At 37.9% G+C, this 20,324-nt stretch overlaps 1 protein-coding gene across 4 annotated transcripts in view; it reads right to left on the reverse strand.

Moving 5' to 3' along the window:
* Positions 1-267: 267 nt before the first annotated feature.
* cfap221 (cilia and flagella associated protein 221) overlaps positions 268-20,324 on the reverse strand; it is a 34,448-nt gene continuing 14,391 nt past the window's right edge. For 3 of the 4 annotated variants that reach the window (XM_041978628.1, XM_041978627.1, XM_041978626.1), the window contains exons 5-25: positions 20,160-20,255; positions 19,757-19,857; positions 19,494-19,597; positions 16,725-16,884; positions 15,140-15,257; positions 14,926-15,052; positions 14,676-14,787; positions 14,411-14,498; positions 11,051-11,140; positions 10,425-10,520; positions 9,213-9,300; positions 8,998-9,089; positions 8,801-8,881; positions 6,183-6,290; positions 5,931-6,062; positions 5,772-5,857; positions 5,624-5,696; positions 5,324-5,424; positions 2,994-3,083; positions 2,795-2,914; positions 268-936 (exon numbers count right to left, since the gene is read on the reverse strand). In XM_041978628.1, the coding sequence (XP_041834562.1) occupies positions 819-936; positions 2,795-2,914; positions 2,994-3,083; positions 5,324-5,424; positions 5,624-5,696; positions 5,772-5,857; positions 5,931-6,062; positions 6,183-6,290; positions 8,801-8,881; positions 8,998-9,089; positions 9,213-9,300; positions 10,425-10,520; positions 11,051-11,140; positions 14,411-14,498; positions 14,676-14,787; positions 14,926-15,052; positions 15,140-15,257; positions 16,725-16,884; positions 19,494-19,597; positions 19,757-19,857; positions 20,160-20,255 (2,181 nt within the window). In that variant the 3' untranslated portion in view covers positions 268-818. Of the gene's footprint in view, positions 937-2,794; positions 2,915-2,993; positions 3,084-5,323; positions 5,478-5,623; positions 5,697-5,771; positions 5,858-5,930; positions 6,063-6,182; positions 6,291-8,800; positions 8,882-8,997; positions 9,090-9,212; positions 9,301-10,424; positions 10,521-11,050; positions 11,141-14,410; positions 14,499-14,675; positions 14,788-14,925; positions 15,053-15,139; positions 15,258-16,724; positions 16,885-19,493; positions 19,598-19,756; positions 19,858-20,159; positions 20,256-20,324 lie in introns of those variants that run through there. The other variant, XM_041978629.1, reaches the window with a different exon arrangement.

The following is a 20,324-nucleotide window of genomic DNA, read 5'->3' on the forward strand; positions in this document are numbered from 1 at the left end:
TCCTGTGAGGATGCAGCCACACGTCCAAACAGTGTGACCTTCTTCGCATGTCTCTGAATGCAACGGGGAGTTCAAACGGCCAGTTCAGTGTTACTGTAGTTCTCTACAGCACACACATTAAGTGAAGGACAAATAAAATTCTATGCCCTCCTCTGGCTGTTAAACTCACAGAGTCGGAGCTCCCTCTACGGGTGACAGAGATCTGTGTGGCTGGACTCCAGCCCAGTGAGCTTGTCAGCTCTTTCCGCAATTAAATCCTGACTTTAGCTGCTTTCTTTTTTATTACAACATAAATGTGAATATTGAGGTCTGATGCTACAAATCAGCAAGCCGCTGGACAAATTAACAGCTGAATCTTCATCAGAGCTCAATTAAGACTCGTGGTGAGAACAAAAACAGGAGCATAAATTACTTTACGGTGCAAGTGCAATCTAATCAAGAAAGGGTCGGTCATGTTTTATTGTCACCAAACAGAAACAAGCTTCGTGTTTCATAACAACAAAAGGAAAAAATGATCTTTAATTGTGTGCAGTTGTTCTGTATGTTTGGCAGAATGTGCTGCAGCTGTGCTGGGGGTGGAGAGATAACACATTTCCAGCTTTTCTAAGAGCACAGGAGAAAAGCTTGCTGGTAAATTTGAGTGGGTAGGGAGAAGGTTTATTGGTGGGTGGGAAAAGTAACCAGGTTTTATTTTACTGAAGTATAAAGCAGACAAAGGAGAGCCTTGCATGTGGTGAGTGGGATGGCTGCTGCATAATGTGTCTCTGGAGTCCTGTGATAGTCTTCATATACAGTATGTGTTTGTATGGAGGTTTTGCCTATTCAGAGTTCTCTCCTGGTGAATGAGGCGATTCAAGCTGCTTCAGTCTGGTCATCACTCTTTTTCCCATCTGGCTGATCTCAGACCTGTGGGTCACCTCCATCTCTCTCTGGTGCCTATGACAGAGCAGATCAAGATTATTGATGGAGGAATTAAAGCTGCTGAGGTGAACAGAAAGATCCACCATGTCTCTCTCAAATGGATGGAAACACTTTAATGTTTGAAATTAAACTGGTCTGAGGAATTTTGTAATTAATAATATCTCAAATGTTCCTTCTTTCATCCACTGTTTCAAATTTATCTGTGCTTCATTATGTAAAAACATCATTACCATTAAAACTGGAAAAACTTATCAAATGCAATAGAAAAGAATTACTGACCAACTTTATTATATTTGGATATATCTTAAAAAAAAATTTAAGATATTATGAGAAAGGCAAACAAAGAAAGATATGTTAATATAGGTCTGTCAGATTTTACAATCAGCATATTAACAGGTACCAGGTGAGGGTGCCAGCACTGGGTATAAAAGGAGCATCTACCAAGGATTTAATCTTACAAAACAAGATTGGGTCCTAGCTCATTTCGTTGTGCCAAAGTCAGTCAGAAAATTAGAGCAATTTTTTTTTTATTTGGACTACAAAGCATCATTTTTAAAGTCTAAAAGAAATAAAATGAATAAAAAAAATAATAATAAATTTAAAAGAAATTTAAAAAATGAATTAAAAAAATTCAGCCTAAAAAATAAAATACATAAATAATATTTACAAACCAAAAGGAAATTAAATGAATTAACAAAGTTAAAGTCTGGGTAAAACAAAGTCAAAGGTTTGAATGGAGTGATATATGTCTGATAGTAGTTGCTGAAAACATTAAAATGCACATAATTGTACTTTGTCAACTTATATTTTATTTATATGTTGAAAAAAAGAAACTAAAGAAAACAGCAAACAGAACCTGTTGGCCTGGTTTGGCACATAAACCAGGCCAACAAGGATAAAAATAAATGGCACCTGCATGACTCCATATTACTTAAAGGACTACACTGTCCTTAAATAAATGTCTATAACAGACCTTCAATCCTCTAATTGTAAACACCCCAAAAGGCAGAATCAAAGAGCAGATGCCAGTCCAATAAAATAGCTTTTCTTTAATTCAGTATTTACATTAAAGCCACAACATTTAAACTCTAAAGCAGAGGTGCCCAAACTCTTTACCTCCAAGGGCCAAAGTAAAAATGTACCAGTGAGCCTCAGGCCAAAGACAGCGATTTAACGGTGAAACACAAATAAATGTAAATCATAGTTCTTTCAATTGTTAATGCATGCAAATGCATTCTTTTCCATCACTGCAAATAACATGCTACCACTTTCACAATAAACTATGACATATAAACATATCATTCATAGACGAACTGCGGCCGATTCACATGGAGACATGGCCTTGTTGCGACTTTGGCGCTTTGAGGGTTAACTTTAATCTGGAAGCTAAATAATTATTTGCTCCCCAGTGTCATCCTCAGTGTCAGAAATTTATAGTATCAACACTTTTGCATCATAAAAATGTGTTGCCTTAAAAAGAAAGGTCAAACTGTTCCCCTGCATACAGGGGAAGATACAAAATGAAGGCTCGTGAAATATTTTTAATTGTTATGACAGCAGCTGAAAACCTGCATCATACCCAGCCTGTTCCAGCTCCCGGGAAACTGTTGCTGGAAGGAATTTCAGTCACACCATTTGCTCATTCATTAACTTCATGTTTGGTCAATCCTGACTCCTTCCCCCCTAAAACCTAAACATGTTTTTTTTGGACATCTTAAAAGAGCCTTCTGTGTCTAAACTTAGACGTGCATCTTGTCCTGCATAGGAAGCGCTTCCTTTATTGTAAATATTCATTCATCAGACCTGAAACTGGACTGAATGGATGAGCAATCTTGTCTTGGTAACACAGGCATCATGCTGGTGGTGTACTAACCTGGCTGTTACTCCTGCAGCGAGGTTGCTATTGGAGACCAGAGCTTTCCCAGACAGGAACTCTGCTCTGATCATCTCTGGTGTCAGCTGGATTTCTGAACCTTCACACCTGCACACAGTTCTGCAAACACATCAAGGAGCTGATACAAAGAGTTTCCAGCAAAAAGAGCCTCATTGTGTGAAAGGTATTGTGTGCTTACTGTGTGTCCATTAGTGCTGGATCACTGGGGAGGGCAGGGAGAGGACGAGGTGCTGTGAGTGGAAGAATATCAGTGTTGTAGTCGACAGTTCTGCAAAAAACACACACAAAACACCAGAAAAGTCTCTGTATCCATATTTACTGAGTCAGGTTTGCTGGAGAAGTTTCATTTTGGGTTTATTTTCTGCTTTCACTGTGTCCACTCAACACACATCACTGTGTTTGTGTTTACAAGACAAGACACTGTGGCTATAACCGGCGAAGCGGTGACAGAAAATTAATAAGCCTGAGCAGAGAGGCTGGGGGAGATTTTTTTTCCCATCGCATGAATAAAGACAAATATTTCCGCAGTTGTCCTGCAGATCAGTGCTGACAGGCATAAAGCCAATCCTTTGCCTCACCAGGCGTCTGATGATGCAACAAGAGAAAGGTGAGGGTAGATGCTCCTAAATGATGCGGTTTTCTCATCAAATAATCACTTGAAACAGTTTCAGGCATCGAGGAATGCAGCTTCATTAGCTCTGCAACGTTCACTTTGGTACCTAAATGAATGCCAGCCTCGAGAAGGGTCAGAACACACCACCTTCACACAGCTGAATGGTAAAGGATGTGATAGAGTGCAGAGAAAAGCATTCACAAATAGCACAGGACAGCCAGATGCTGTGTTTGCTAACATTACATTAAAATATTCACTGTACTTTAGACTGAAGCCTGAATAAATCATTATTTCTCAGTGTAAGTCAGTTTGCCTCCATACAGTATGACCTATATTCAACAACCACACTCAAACACACCTTACATGGGGTAAAGCTAAACAACAGGAACACAAAAAGAGAATATTTCATAGTAATGAGTGCTTCTCTATTCCTCCAACTGAGATATGAAAGTAGTTAAATTGAGAATTTTTGGCTAATAGAAATTTTTTTCAAAATCAGAATTTAAAATTAATTAAATAGATAAATGATAATAAAATAAAAAATAAAATTAAAGGAAAAAAACAAATAAAATAAAACAGAATAAATAAAATAAATTTACACTAAAATAAAATAAAATAAAACCCAGTGCGTGAAATCCAAAATACAGAATGACTTCAAGTGCAAAATGCTGTCCCAACCAACCTCCTCCAACCCCATGAATGTAAAATGAGTTCTCCTGGATTTATTACAAATCGACTACCTGACATCCTGCAACCTGACAGGTGGTGGAGGTTTTGTGGATTTCTCTATTACATATTTATGTAAGAAAACTGCAAGAAGTCCTGTTGCTGGAATGAGAGACGATGGCTTAGATACTAAAGCTGGTAAATAGTGGTGCAAGCTGAAGGAGGACGTCGAAGAGGAGATCCTCTCCAAGAAGGTAAAAATCTAGGTACCTGAGGTAAGAATGAAAGGTTTTCAAAGGTTTTATGGATCAGGACATAAAACATAATTTGGGCCTCATCAGGTCTTAAAATAAGGTAAAAAAAAAAACAAGCACAGCAGAACGACAACACATGGCTTATAACATACTTATTTAATAAAAACTAAGTTAAAGTGTAGAAACAGTGTTAAAACCTAAGTGCAGCACATAATTCAACAACTTGTGTTTGGGATGATTGTCCTGTTTTTAGCTATTTGATTGCAAAATACTTTGGTACACAGCAGCAGCATCTTGTTAATAAGGGGCGACACCCCCATCAAGAACACTACATCTCTTAAACATAAATTATTTAAATAATGCAAACTTACTAAGTACATTAAAATAGATTACTCATAAAATGTGCCTGCTTGTGTCTGGTTGTATTTAGTTAACTTCCTGTATAAATATGTAAGTTTCATGGGTGATACCTTTACCTTTTGGCAAATATGTGACCTGAGGCTGCTCTCGCAATGGTTTTATAAAGATCTTCTCTGCGTCTATGTTAATATTGTTATAGGTTCTTTATTTATTCTATGATCTTGATTCTCCAGCTGTCAAAGAAAATTATACCCCTAAAGTTCAAATTTGCAAGGATTAAATGGATGATGAACAGAGTGATGTGAGCAGAAGACCCTGCTCACATTACCTACAGTAAACAATATTTCACCTCATATACGGGTGTTAAATGTGGGAAATATAGCCTCTTGTTTATCATTTGCTAAGCTGCTGTTATTATGAAGTCATTCTTTCTATAAATATCAGAGGCAGGAAGTAGCACAGTGTTGTAGAGGCAAACCATGATTCATTTATACCAGCAGGAAGGTAAAAGCCTTTTCAGGCTTCACAGCTCACATTTTAAAGCCGGTCCGGTTGAGGTTCAGCTAATACAGCACTTAACCGGACCAAATAAAACACACATAGTTTCTGACCTACCTGCGTGGAGCACAGTCACTGGTGACATCTGGCTGGTTGGACAGGCGATTCAAGAAAACAGATTCAAAATCTTTCCATTTCATGACCCCAGCGATCGCTTTCTGTTTTCAGGAAAGAAAAGTTTGATAGGAAACAGGTGCTGTTTTCTGTTATCCTGTTACCCCAATTAAAAAAACAAAAACAAGTAAAATCTCACTTCAATCTAGCAGAAAAAAATGCCTCTTTGAATTTCAAGTCACAAACAAACATGGTCAAGTACTTTAGAGACACTACAAGCATTTCAGATGAACTCATAAAGACCTTGTGATGGAGAAACTGAGTGTGTGGCGTTTGTGTCTTCGAGTCACATATGTTGCTCCCAGGAAGTGTGTACCTGCATGAAAAGCAACTCATTTAAAAATGTTTTAAAGCTCACCAAGATTTAAAGGTAGCTGAGGTTGCCTTTTACCTCGGCAGAGGGCAGAGGTGAAACTCCAAATCGCTCTCAAGGTATTTAGGGTGAGGTTTGTAGGTCTGAAGCCCCGGGGCTGGATTCTAAGACATTATATTACACCATCAATATGCTGATACACATGCATGAAGAATCATTGATAAATCACAGCCTTACAAAGACTTGGAGTGCGTTTGCTGGAAAAGGTCTGAGCAGAGCTTCAGGAGCCTTAAAAGAGAAAGTAACGGTCTCCTCTTCCTTTGCTTTGGGCTCCACTGCTCTGACAAATTGGGCTCCGTCTTGAGGAGCCTAAAAAGATTATTAAAAATGCAAGAAAAGAGCAGACAGATCATGTTGGAAGCAGCTTTTTCTGCTTACAGATGATCTGTTATGAATAATAGAAGGCTTATGTTGAGGTGTGAGAGTTACCGGGGCTCCGTTGCGAAGGGGTCTTGCCAAAGTTGTGGGAATATAAGAGTTAAATGCTTCCCAGGCTGAAACGGGCTGGTAACCCATGAGCTTGTAGTGCTGGGGAACCTAAAATTCAGATTATTATATAACTTAAAATTATTTTTGATGATTACAAAACTTTCATGTGGATTATTTAGGAGAAATTAACAAAAACAGCATTTAGAGAATCATTTCGAACACAGTGCAATATTTCCCATCACAGTCCATCCTCTTTGCACCTGTGAAAAAACACATTTTCCCAGTTGACTTCTTGCTTGTACATCCCTTTCTCTTTTGTGTAAAACAAAACCATTAAAACAAAGGATTGCTGAGGATTCCTGTGCTCCACTGTGTCAGCTGAAATCGGTTTGTGTTAAAGACAGCAGCAGGACGGATTCTGCTCTAGAGATTAGTTGTTTCTTTCAGGGACAGAAATCAGGTGACCCTTCAGGACTGAATCCATCCTTTAATACAGAGTCTAGTTTATCCTGTCAGGAGAGGACAGAAGCTAAGCTGTCACAGGGAATAGACACTGGTCAGTCTGCGCAAAGTCAAACAAACATATACGCTCACACCTAATTTAGAGACATCAGTTAACCTGTTTTTGGACTGTGAGAGAAAGCATGTGCAGCCAGAGAAACATGCAAACTCCCCAGTTAAGCTTAAATCCAGGAACCGAGAGGCTTTGGAGGATGTTGTTTGCCTCCACTGTCACTTGTGTGTCTTCAGCTTCAAGGTAAAAGTGAAGTGTGTAACCTTGTCAACATTTCCATGTGGTGTTACAGTGAGAGACCATGTGTGCAACCAGCAGTTAAAACCACAGACAAACATTTTTACGGACTCAGTCATGGACAAAACAAAGCTTAGTTTGAGTCTTTGACAGTTTTTCTACTCTGATTTTGTGGGATTTTTTAGCCATCTGAAGCTTTCTAAGCTAATTTAAAGCACGAAACAATTATAATCATGTAAAAAAAAAATTAAAAACGGCAATCTTAATGAACAAATTTGACTTCTCTGGGGTGGGTTTTAGTCAATGACTTGTTTTTCTGATGAAAAGAACACAATAAATGCATGAGAACAAAAGCTATGATGAAATGTATTGACACTTTGCCAATGAAAGAAATGAAAATATTCAGCAAAGACAAAATCCAAAAGACCTAATTTAGTTGTGTGGAAATGCAGGAGAAGTTGGGAAGGGGTCCAATCAGACTTTGTCTGCATGTGTGGTAAGGTGGGGACAATCAGGCTACATCCACATGGAGACAGACATAATTTCATTTTACGAAATATTTTTGTAAAGACAAATTCTTACAAGAAATGTAAACGCTGTAGTATATCTGCCAGGCCAGTTAGTGGCGCTGTAACGCTGCCACAGGAATACACTAAAACCAGAGAAGAAGACATGGAGCATGAACATAAACTTGCTGGATCTGATCAAACATACAAAGAAAAAGAGAATAGAAAACAATTTCATCAGTATTGGAGCCTGGTAGTAATACTGGATCGGATTGGCCCCAACTTTATCAAAACATTTAGTTAACTAAATCTATAGTAGATTTAGTTAACTGTAGTATTATTTTATTTAGTTAACTAAAACTCAATGAATCAGATGACAAAATTATGACAGAAACTAAATGATCATTTACTTTGCCATTAAACTGTTTAACTATACTTTCCTATGCCATGTACTTTTTCCTTTTTACTATTATCTGTATAAATGCTTTGTATTTTCTATGTATAATGTTTTTTTTGTGTGTGTTTTAGGGACTGCATATGGAAATTAGCTGAAAGCTACAACCCGGTACAAAACACATTTTCCTCTGTGATCAGTGCTACTGTACATGTCCCCCGTTCAATAAACTAACGGGACTCTAATCCAGCTCTGTTTGGAGTAGATATAGAGGTTTTGTTATACTTCAGACCATTTACATATAGGCAAAAAAATAAATAAATAAAAGATAATGACCCCAACATCACAATAACATCATAGCAATCAATAACAAGTAATAGTCTGAAATTTAAAATTGCAGGAGATCTAAATAAATCAGTCGTTCCAGTGAAAAACGCCATCCTTAGGCTACAGCTGACCTTTTTTTAACTATATCCAACTGTGTTAATACTCATGTAAAATGTGTAAGTGACATTTTTTTTCCTGTTAAAACTTGTGAAGGTGAAAAGAAAAGCCTAGAACCAAAAGGTTGAAAAGGGTCACATAAGAAATCTTATGGTTAATGTGATAATTAACAGGAGAGAAGTGAAGGAAAACAAAGCAGATGCTGAATTTTGTGAGTCATTAAAGGGAAAAAAGGCCAGCTGGGCGGACTGTGCGTGCGCTTCAGGTCCATGTCCGGGTTTTTTTGGGTGCTCCTGTCCACACAGATGCCCCGTTAAGTTAATTGGTGATGCTAAGCTGGTGTGAGTGTGAGCACATATGGTTGTCTGTCTCTATAGTAGACTGGAAACATGACGGGAGTGTGCGCTTCCTTTGGGCAAATGTCAGATGGAAGAAGCTGCTCTGCAGGAACGTCCTAGCATGACAGATGAATGGATATTTTTACTGTAAGCGTAAAAATCTAGAGAATGCAGCAAATACGCACCTGAAGCTTGAAGAAAGGAATGTGCGTTGTCACGGTGACATCAACCGGATCCACAGGCACCATCATTAAATTACTGAGAGCCTGGAAATATCAAGATAAATGGAAAAATTTGCTCAGCTGAAGACTGATTCCTTTCTCTGCAGGGCAGAGGTTGGAATAAGCATCGTTTGGTGTTGGCACTTCTGCGTTGTACTCACTAAAGGGTCATCCTCATTAGAGAAGATGGGGAAAGATGGTGGAGAGATTTTGTCTGGAGAGATTTTCAGCTCATTTGTCTTCTCCTCCTCAGCTGATGCAAAAAGAAAAAAAAAAGAATTGCAGGCAGTAGTTTGCATTTGTTGTACAACTGAATGAAGAGGGCACTTTTGAGATGAGAGTATGTCTTAAATAGAAGATCACAGGGTAATCACACCTTTCTGTGTTGAGGTAAATGTCTTCATGTTGTCTGCCAGTTTCTTCAAACAGGCCAGTATTCGCTTCATGCGACACTGGATCACAACCTGCAAGAGCGAAGACCAGCACAGCATGTTACCAGTCTGCCAAACTTACAAGTCTAAAATTGGCTTGTAAGTTTAAATTCTTAAATACTTGTCATTTCAGAGCAGGGATCAGAGAGAATTCAGGTTCACTTCAGTGTAAAAGCTTTGTGGTGCGAGTGTGACTGTCTGTGTAGTACAATTCCTCCAGTTGGTGACATACATAGAAAAATATACAACCAGATTATTATTATTAATAAGTCTATTACCAATAATTGTAATAACAATATAATGAAAATTCTTTTCATGATAACTAAAAAACATGGATAATAATGGGAACTAGGAACAAAATGCATGCTGCAGGAGTGCAGCCAGGATGTAATACCTGTTTTTAAGATGTGCATGTGGACTGCTCTTAGACCTGACAAGGACAGAGTCAGCTCTATGCACACTATTATTATAAGTGGTGCTAGGAGTGGAAATGATGCCTGTGGGTCCTCAGACCAGGATTAGAGGGAGATGACCCACAGCCCTCAAAAACAGCCCCCAGACCCAAGAAAGGGAGCCTGTTGATCAAGAACCTCCCAGTAACTGGATTATTATTAACAAATGTTCTGATCTGAGCTCCTCACCCCACATTAATGCAATCCTATCAGCACCGACCCCCAAGTGGGTCGAGCCCAAACACTCCAGTCGCAGTGGGTGGGGAAGACTTTAACAAATATCATAACTGGCAATTAAGTCAGAAGTCAGCATAATTGAAAGACCTAATAAATAAATAGAATAAAAACTGGGTTTAAATATGTCATACTATGATGCTAATTGGTATAATAATAAATATAATTATAATGCAGATTTAATCCTCAGTGGAAAAAAAATACTAAAGTCTTTCACTTTAATGAAAATATTCACTCTATTTGCTGTAGAACTTCATATTTTATTGTGTATCCCATTAACTATAAGTTATTCTTTTAGGGAACAGGGAAGAAAATGAAAAAGCAAACAGGTGAGCTCCACTGAAACGCTGACAGTCAGGAATTTCCAGATGAGTGAACTACAAAGACGAGGCTCTCATAAGGTAGAAACATAGAATGATGTGCATCTTTGCACATCCTCATGCATGTGTGCATTTTTACATGTACGTTTACCTTGCACGCTGCCTGCTGGAAGAGTCTGATGGCCTTATGCTTCAGCTCCCACTGAATACTGGTGTAAAACTGGAAGGATGGTTCTCCCTCTGGGGACTGGAAGAGGGTGGATAGATGTTCACTGCTGACTTTAACAATATAAAAGTTATAAAGTAAGAGCTTTTTATGTCTAAACTGATAAAAGGCCAAATTAAATTGTTTTTTTTGTTTTTTTTTTGGCTATGTTTCCTCCAAAAACAGTAGCATGACTGGTTGATCCATTACTGGAGAGCTCCATCTGTTTGACCAATCAGCTCATTGGATGCAGAGCTGGTAAACACCCTCCTGTACAGGATGAGTGGCCAATATCTTTTTACATTTTCTAGAAAATGGACAACTCAAGCCAGCAGGAAATCCAACAAAATAACTTTCTTTCCTTGCCGGGTCCAAACACCAGATGGCATACAGAGCAAAACATGTAAAAATCCTTCTAACTAAATCTGACTTTTGGGTTTTTGACACCTCTGTCAAGTCAATTATTCTACATTGAAGCTAAAGTTAATCTGCTCTGGCATCGCAGCTGTTTAGTAATGTTCATGCAAAGCAAAATAAATCATATTTAAAGTTTAACAAAAGTTTAAAAGAACCTGTCCTGCATCATGAAGCACCCGTCTGGAGGAAAGTCTGGTACAGTCAGAGGAAAAGTCTTCATCCTGCGTCAAATCTCCTCTTTTTACCTGCAACACAAGTGGTTAGCATTTATTGATGAAGGTTTGTGGTACTCACAGATTTTATGCACATAAAATGACTTTTAGACTGAAAAAAACACCATTAGTCGACAGTTATACCTGCATTTGAGTTTTTGTTTGTTTTAATACTACTTTGCATGAACTGGTAACTATAGCTGTACTAAAAATGACACAGAGTCTCTCAAGGCTCTATTTTGGGCCCCCTATGGTGAACAAAGGTAGGGAAAAGGAAAGCTTATCAGAATTCAGAATAACTTTGTCTCCAGAGGGAAATTTGTCAAGGACATCAGTGTAGCTGTACTGCAATCATGATATATATTTTTTTATATATATAAATCAAGTTTTGGGGTGCTAAAAAACACTTTTCAAAGATTATTTTGTTTTTACCTCATTTTGTTTAAATTTTACAACACGTACACTGTAGTGCACAACAGGACTTTATTGATTGTGAGCAAGAAACATTAACAAAGTTCAAAAGCTGATTGTGAATTTAAAATGTCCACTAAAATGTTTGTAAAGAGGATATCAATTAATATTTAACATATTTACACAAAAGCTTCATAGGAAAATGGGTGTTACATTAACTTAGAACTCACTGACTTTTTAATAGCCATGGGCCACTGGTCTTGGAACAACTAATTTCACCAGACTTTTCTATTTCACAAAAGACCATCTATTTACGATAGAGGAGAAAGCACTGGGATTTTTTGGAGACACAGAGGAACATTTGGCAATTCACACACCTCACCTACATTTTGCTGTTGCACCCAAACATTCGTTACCTGAAAGGCCTTGAACCTGTAACCATTTCAGGCATGTGGACTGTACCATATTTTCTGATCATTATTTGATCGTTTACATTTTTAGTTTTATTTCTGATCATATTTTCTGAAATACAAGTTAAATCAATTAACTGGTGCACATTTCTATGTGTTAACCTTTTTGGCTCAAAATCAAAAATCCCAGATCCCTACATGTCTGTTTTGGCCCAGTTAGGACAATGACACACTTCAGCTGGCCTGGTGTCTTTGTCCACTACATCTGGCTCAGCATCTTGGTCCTCCTCGTGTAGTTCCTCATCAGAGTTCTCACCCTCTCCTGTCATGCTCACTGGGCTTTCATCTTCTGAAAAACCTGAGTCTGAATCTCCTTTATGTTTCTGTTAAGAATTCGTTCTGCCTCTGTTAGCGAGCTGTCCACTAGAAAAATGTGAAATAAACACAAGAATAAAGTCCTGATGTGTACTACAGTATACATTGATAAATTAGTCATTAAACTAAATAAGTTTGGTACTGAAAACTTACTCAAATTACCTTTTAGATGTTCATTTTTGAAAATTGATCCAAATAAAACATTAAAAAACATTTCAAATATAAATATCATGCTTAACTTTCTTTCTTCCATAAAATGTGCCTGTTGAGATGCTAGCCATTTTGGAAAGAGAAAAAGGAAAGTTGGCAAGAACACACCCCCACACATGAGATGTCATCTTAAAGCTACGTTGCCCTCTCTAAGAGACATTAGGACATAGCAGAGTGGCATGTATAGTATGAGAGAGATGAGCAGAAAATAAATGTGTACTACAGTGCACAAATATGCATTGCTGGGTATCAGAAGGATATATATAAAGAGGCCACTGTTTTCCAGCATCAGATTTCTTGACAGGACAATCTAACATTATGATTGTTTTACAGATCTTTTTAACGTGGCTTCTAAAACTTATCTGATAAAATGTACTTTGTGTCTGCTGGTCACCCTCTGCTGCAGATGAAGCTGTAAACCTGATCACCGAGCAGAAGTGAGTTAAGATCATCAATCAAGATTGCCAGAGGACTTACAGAAGACTCAGATAACTCATCTTATCATGAAAACAAGGGTTCCCATAAAACACTAAATTGTAGTGATATGAGGTGTTTGCGTGTTATTTGTGTGCGTAATGTAAACAGCTCAGGTGGAAAGGAGACGATGGAGGAAGTGCTGTTAAGTGTCAGAAATTTCAGTCAACTATTCAAACAAAGTTTTTGGGGGATACTCGCACACACAGCCCCATATTTTTTAAAGCTGATATTAATTTGGTTCAGTCTACTTATTTTCAGGGTAACTGTAAAATTGATCACTTAAACACAAACTGCTTTTTAAAAAGGGTGAAAATCCCAGAGTGGATTTAGTCATACAAACTTTTGAATTGGGTTATGACATCGGTATACCTCGGGAGTGTCAGTGAAGTGATTAATTATCAACACATCTGGTAAATGTCACACTAAATTACAACTCAACAGCCTTCTGTCTGCAACAGGAAAACCAGTAAATTCATCCTGCAATAAACAAGCATTAAAGCAAGGAGGGAGGACGCACCAACCACTTATTCCTCTGTGCACATGACAGAGGATGAACAGATAAACCAAACAAAACTCAGACAGGTTTAATTCTCTAACTATATTGTGATTGGTGCAGACCTTCAAGAGTCAGTGGTGAGCAATTACAGGAAGCAAGATTTAAGTTCCCACAAACATTCAGCTATGTTTCAACTGCAAGAACATAAGAATTAATTCTTGTGGGTCTTATCAGGCCTTAAAATGAGCTAAAGCCTCAGATGAACAAGTTAAATAAGCTCATACACAGAGACATCTCGGTGCAGCTGCCGCAGGTTTGAATCCCATCTGGCAGCTGTTATAAAAGCCTCTTGAACCAAAATAAAAAACATCTTTGAGAAGACGGGATTTTCCTGTTAAACTGTTGAATGATTAGACACACACCCCCTGGAAAAATGAGAGGGGAGAAAAACGGAAAACATGGAATTTGGGCAAAAATGTAAAAAAATAAATAAATAAATAAAAATAAATAAATAAAAGAGTTCATAGGGCCCTACAAATGTATACGGTTGTGGGAGAACTCCGCCACCCAACGGGTGAAGGTGTCATTGCTGTCTTTTTGTTATTCCTTTACAGGAAATAAAAAAATATATATATTGACATATATATTGTTTATTATCATTTAACCAAAAAATATTGAGATATGATTTGTGATCCTTATCACTCAGCCCTATTTAAAATGTAAGAAAAAGATCTCACACAGTCAAAATACACTAGATAAAGATTAAATTCAAAAGTTTCACTGAGAAACACACTTTCCTTCCAATTTTCATGTCTAGAGAGCCATTCCAGACAGATCTCAAAAAAGAAAAATTCCCTGCACAGGGCTTGAGGATTAAAAGAAAAGGACTTTAGCAGAAAGTCCACATTAATTGAAGAATCTCACCATGTATTCATCCAGAGCTGTCTCTCTGTCATCCACTACCTGAATCATGCTCTGCTTTGACATAGGCTCCATACCCAGGTGAGTTTTCCTGTGGGAATAGAAATACAATAATGGCCATACATGAATTTATGTTTTAGAACAAATAATAAATAAATAAATTACGATTTTCTTCTCAAACTGAACGGCTATTGGTTTACATACATCTACCTCAACAATAAAAAGTTTAGCTTTTTACAGTGAAACTTAAATAAAAAGTATCTGAAACCATTTCAGCTGGTTGGCTTGTTCCTCTCTCACAGCTTCTTGGACCTTTTTTATGAAAAGCGCCTCCTTTATCTCCCGACTCTGCAGTGCTGCCGTTTTCCTGCAGGACAAAGCTAAAGCAAAGAGGTGCCAACAACACAAACAAGCAAGTTTACAGTTTTAAAGAACTAAGGTAACAAACTTAAAAGATACAAAAAAAAAACAACAACAAATCAGATGGTGTGTGCTTCAGCTTTAAGAGTAAAATCTACCTTGCTGCAGGTCTTTGGAGCTGAGTTTACTGACATCTTTTATCAGCATCTTTGCCACCCCTGCAGGGGTACAGACATCTAGTGAGGGTGTTAGTCCATGCTTAACATCACCCTGATCTCTTAGTGTCTGAAGAAAAGGGAAAGAAATAACCGACTACTGTACAGATACAGTAAATAAACGGGCTATCCCTCCGTTTGTTGGCTCTGCCTTTACCTGATCAGCCTCTTTGGTTGATCTGGTTTTGCTTCGAGGAGGCACTTGGATGGCAGGTTGAGGTCCTCTGTATTCTCCAGGTCCTGCATCTCTTTGGCTTGTCTTTCTTTCCGACCAGCTACCATGCATAAAGATTAAATAAAAACACACAGGAAATGCTAATTTGGCAGCAGTTAACATTTATAAATAAAACTGAGGCAGGCTTGCTGGAAAATTAGAACAAAGTAGCTGAAACTCTAAATGTAAGGTGATTTCACGTGATTAAAACTTTATTGTCCCAACAATTTTTAAATAAAATGTAAAAAAAAATAAATAAATAAACATTTATATTATACATTATAATGTGGTTAAAGTTTTAATGTTCGAACATTTGTTGTAATATGATGCAAAAACACCGACGTATTCTCACAAATTGAATTAAGTTGACAAAAAAAAAAACAAAAGTCAAAGTTAATTTAAGAAGGTTTATAAACGACAACTAAATGCTGCCTATTCAGCTGTAGGAAATGGTTTTCCTTACATGAACAGCAGCATAATCAGGTCTTATAGCAGAGACAGATTAGTTTAACACAAAGGGTGCTGATGTTGTGGCATAGGGACAGCTAAGAGCTAAAGAGTGTGGGGGGTGGCATAGAGGCTGAACACTGGGGTCACCTATCAGATCATCCCTTCCATGTTATTTTAAGCAAGTGCAAAACACCTCTCAATAAATTTAATTTCAAACACTGCAGAGTTGACGCTCTGACGCAGTGCCAACAAGATTAAAAGATTAATGGCCTATATTAAACAACATTAAATTTAATATATTGATAGAAAATGCAACACAGAAGCATGCTCATTAAGATATTAGGAGAATAATCTCCTCCATCTCTTTCAGATAAGCCAGTAAGGGGCAAAAGGAAACAAGCAGGTGTCAGACATTGCTTCACTCTGGCTGAGGCACACATTTTATTACCTTTCACATGCACATATCATATCTGTTCTTTGGTTCCACAGTTGGAAACAACAAGCAGAGCGAGAATGTTTTATATGCTAAACTTCCATTGAGAAGCATATCTGTCTTGCTATCGCTGCACAAGCTACCAAGTTATTTTCATGAATTATTAACTTTTGGCGAAGATAACACCAGACAGTGCAGTGGAAGGAGCTGCTGCTGTGTGATGGATAGCACCCTCGTTCTCATGGGAAGAGAATCTAACACTCGGTTTTATGCTGGCTGAAAGAAAATAAATGAGATCTTCCAATCACACAAGGCCCTTTACTGTGAATTCAGTTGCATGCATGTTTTTTATCCTCAACTAGTTTGGTTGGTAGTTTGCTCAAAAATCTACTCAAGCGTCAGGGTGTGAGATCATGATAAGATAATGAGACAGTGGAAAATACAAAAACAAGACCCCTTAAAAACAAATCATTTAGGTGACTTTCAGTTTTAGATGTTGGTATCAGACATTTCTGTGTACATTTACTGCTTCACTGTGAGACATGCTAATACACAGGACACCTACAATTCTAATAATTTTATTTAGTCAGCACTTATCTTATGTGTAAAAATGTTTAAATACTTTTTTAAAGGATTTTCTGTTACCTGAGGGCCAAGTTTGGAGCTGAGCTCCCAGTGATGGTACACAGGTAAGGTTTGGTGTTAAACTGTGAAAGAACCAGCTGGAAGGTGACTTGAGAAGTCTCATACTGGAAAGGACTAAAGGTCACGGTGATCATGGCTTCAGCCATGGCTGGTATCACACCTGGAAGAACAAGTTTAGGTCAGTGATTTGAAGCCAGAGTTGTTTAATTCTGGTTGGCTAGCTGCAAGACTGTCGCATCGAAATTAAATCAGTTACAGTAGGAGGAGAGGAGAGAAACTTTAAAGCAGTAACTCAAAGCAATTTGGTTAAACTGGCTAAGGAGAAATCTTTAAAAAAAAGTTTTTAAAAATAAAAAAAATAACTAAATCTCTATATAAACAGTTTTTTTTAAAGTCATTGACAAATAGGTTAATAATAAAGATCAACTATTTAAAAGGTTAAAAGCAGCAGATAAATTCTTCAAAATGAACAGCTTATAAAATGAAACTCAATCTCATTTGTAATTTGTAATTTATATTCCAACAAACTGTTAGATAACAGTTTGTTTAGATCTTTACTATTTTCTGAACTAAGCTGCATTTGCTTAGTAAAATGTTTTATTTCTCACCAGTAACTTTCACCACCTGTGGATGTTGGTAGTGACTGCATCGTTTATGGCTGTTCCACTGCCCTGAAGGCCACAGAGTTTTGTTTTGTCATCATTTTTTCCAGGTATGATTTACTTTTGTATAATTTTTAATGAAACAGGTAGAATGAAATAATAACATTTTTATTTTTTATTTATGTTTTAATGTTGTTTTCTGTTTCAAATATAATATATTCAGGCAAATTTTATGGGACCTTTAAAATCTTTATATAAATTTCAGAGGATTTAACTTGTATAGCTCCAATTCCACTAACGGGTACGGGGCGGTACAATACTGGTTGGTGCAGTACGGATCGGTACAGTAATCATTGTTGCAGGCAGTGTTGGGAGTAACGATATTACTTTTTTGGGTAACAAAGTAAAGTAATGTATTCATTCTCTCTCTGTAGCGCTTGGTCCAATACGGGTCGCTGGTAAGCTGAAGCCTTTCCCAGCATTAACAGGTGAGAGGCAGGTACACCCCGGACAGGTCACCAGCCCATCGCAGGGCCAACACACAGGGGATGAACAACCATTCACACTCGCACTCACTCCTAGGCAGAATTTAGAGTCATCAATTAGCCTAACATGCATGTGTTTGGATGGTGGGAGGAAGCCGGAGTACCTGGAGAGAACCCACGCATACACAGGGAGAACATGAAAGAAAGGTCACTGCCCTCAAGGCTTGAACCTCTCCCCCAGCCAAGATTCAAACTAGCAACCTTCTTGCTGTGAGGCTGCGGTGCTAACCACCACACCACCATGCAGCCCGTAAAGTAATGCATTACACTTAAAATACTGGTAACGAAATTACTTTACTGAACTACAGTAACGCGTTTTCCTGCGTTACTCGAGCCGTGTTTGCCTACGTGTAATGTTCTGATCTGTTTTCAGTGGTACAAGCATGCTGCTGCCTGTGTATGTGCTTGCCTGGACACGTTGCCATAGAGATCGATTTGCGTGACGTAGCTGATTGCAGCCGGCGCCAACCAAAGCTGGAGACGGAGACAGGGGCTTTTGGTCAGTGGCGATATTCGCATTATTTTCAGTTCAGTCCAGTTTCAGTCCAAATTTGTGGTGAAAGGTCCTGCTCGCCGGTCAGTAGGAGTCCTTCAGCGGTTTTCAACATTTCCTGGAGCGCAGCAGTCGGTCACACAGACAGAAATTAACAAGCTAGTTGCAGGGTTCGTTGTAAGACACATGCTCCCCCTGTTGACTATGGAATCGTCCAGGTTTAGAAAAGTACTAGATAAAATGATTATGAGACAAGTGTGTCCATTTCTTCCCACAGACAAGGATGTTGTCCTTGTGGTTTTAAAGACATTTTGAGTACAATATACAGTAAACACTATGCAGATAGGCAGTGATGATTCAGTTTGCTACTTGCAACTATAAAATTCTGGATAATTTCCCCAAGAAATAAATTATAAGTTTTATAATCTATGTTTAATTTGGGCTCCATTTGTCTTATTTCAGACAGGTGTGAAAATCTGGTTATAATTAAGATCATGTTCATGATTAAATAAAGAGTAAAACCAAAGTTTGTTGGTCTCTTGTTGTGTTGAAGAATGGTGGAAAAAAAAAGAAGCATATATGGGCATTTCTAAAAAGAGAAACTCATTTGTATCTCTTCTTCTCAGAGTTAAACCAGCTGTAATCCACATCCCCAGTGCTTTTTCCGCCATCTGTTATGATGCTTTCCAGACCATGAATACTGCTTTGTGTCAGTGTGGGGAAACTGGAGGCATGTCCCGTAATGACTTATGTAACACAACGCTGTGTGCCGAGGTTCTCAGAGTTTCCTGGCTTGTTCTTTCTGATGTGTTATATTCTCAATCTAGGAGGTTAAATGACAACAATAGAGGAAAAACTTTATACATCCATTTTATTTTGCATATAAATGCTTAAATTAGTCAGAATAACACTGTGTTATAATCCAATGTTTTTATATACATATATTTTGGATTTTTTATTAAATTATTTAACACCTGCTGTGGTAAATCTGTGACAAGCTTTATTATTTATTAATTATAGTTTATTTTATTACAGTTTTTTTTTCTTTTCAGTATATTGTTTCTGTATTTATTTTGTTTTTATATGCCTGTAAATAAATTCAGGTGTTAAGAGGTTAATGAGACCATACCTGTGAGGGGATGGATGGTGAAGGCCTCATGTGGCTGAACAACAAACACCTGAAACTCAAAGTCAATGGGACAGCTGCATCTCAGAGGAATGACATGGCAGACACTAGAGACCGGGAAGAAAAAGATAAAACTATTTTTTTCTGTGATTTGACACCAATAGGTGAAAGGAAGCACGCTTGATTGTATTGAAGAATACAAAGAGACAGGGAAGACCTCAGGCAGATAGAAGGTAAAAAATCCTCCATCACAGATCTCCACAAACCTTTGTCCAAGTGGTACGGCTGATAAGTCAATACGAGGAGGGATGTGCAGGTCATCGATGACAGGGTAAGCATGAACTGGAATTAACAGGTTCTCTTCCCCCTTTGAAAGTGCGTAGGCGGGTGGAATGAACAGGACAGAAAGAAAGCATCAGAGAGAAGACAATGGGTAAAAGAAGGATCAAGATAAGAGAAATCTTTAAGATGAACACAGAGATGTGTCAGGAGAAAAGGTAAAACAGCTTGGAATTGTTCCTGCTGTTAAAATGTTTGCCAGACTATGAAAGGTGTAAAATAAGAGATGTTTACGGTAGCTGGCTAGCAATGCTTTTATCTTAAATGTAAACTGTGAGAAAGAAAACATGACTTTCGGAACAAACACCATCCAAACTGATATAAGCTAACCTGGCAGTGAACACGAATGCAGTCGTAGAAGTAACGCCACTCATCTGGACAGAATCCGACCTTCAGACTGTAGGCGAGGCCTGGGATGAGTCGATACTGGATGGAAAGAAACGCTTGAATTGTGAGGGATGATGATGATTGTACTTATGGATATGTGGAATTATT

This window comes from Melanotaenia boesemani, chromosome 24 (genome assembly GCF_017639745.1).
Source record: "Melanotaenia boesemani isolate fMelBoe1 chromosome 24, fMelBoe1.pri, whole genome shotgun sequence".
Classification (NCBI taxonomy): domain Eukaryota; kingdom Metazoa; phylum Chordata; class Actinopteri; order Atheriniformes; family Melanotaeniidae; genus Melanotaenia; species Melanotaenia boesemani.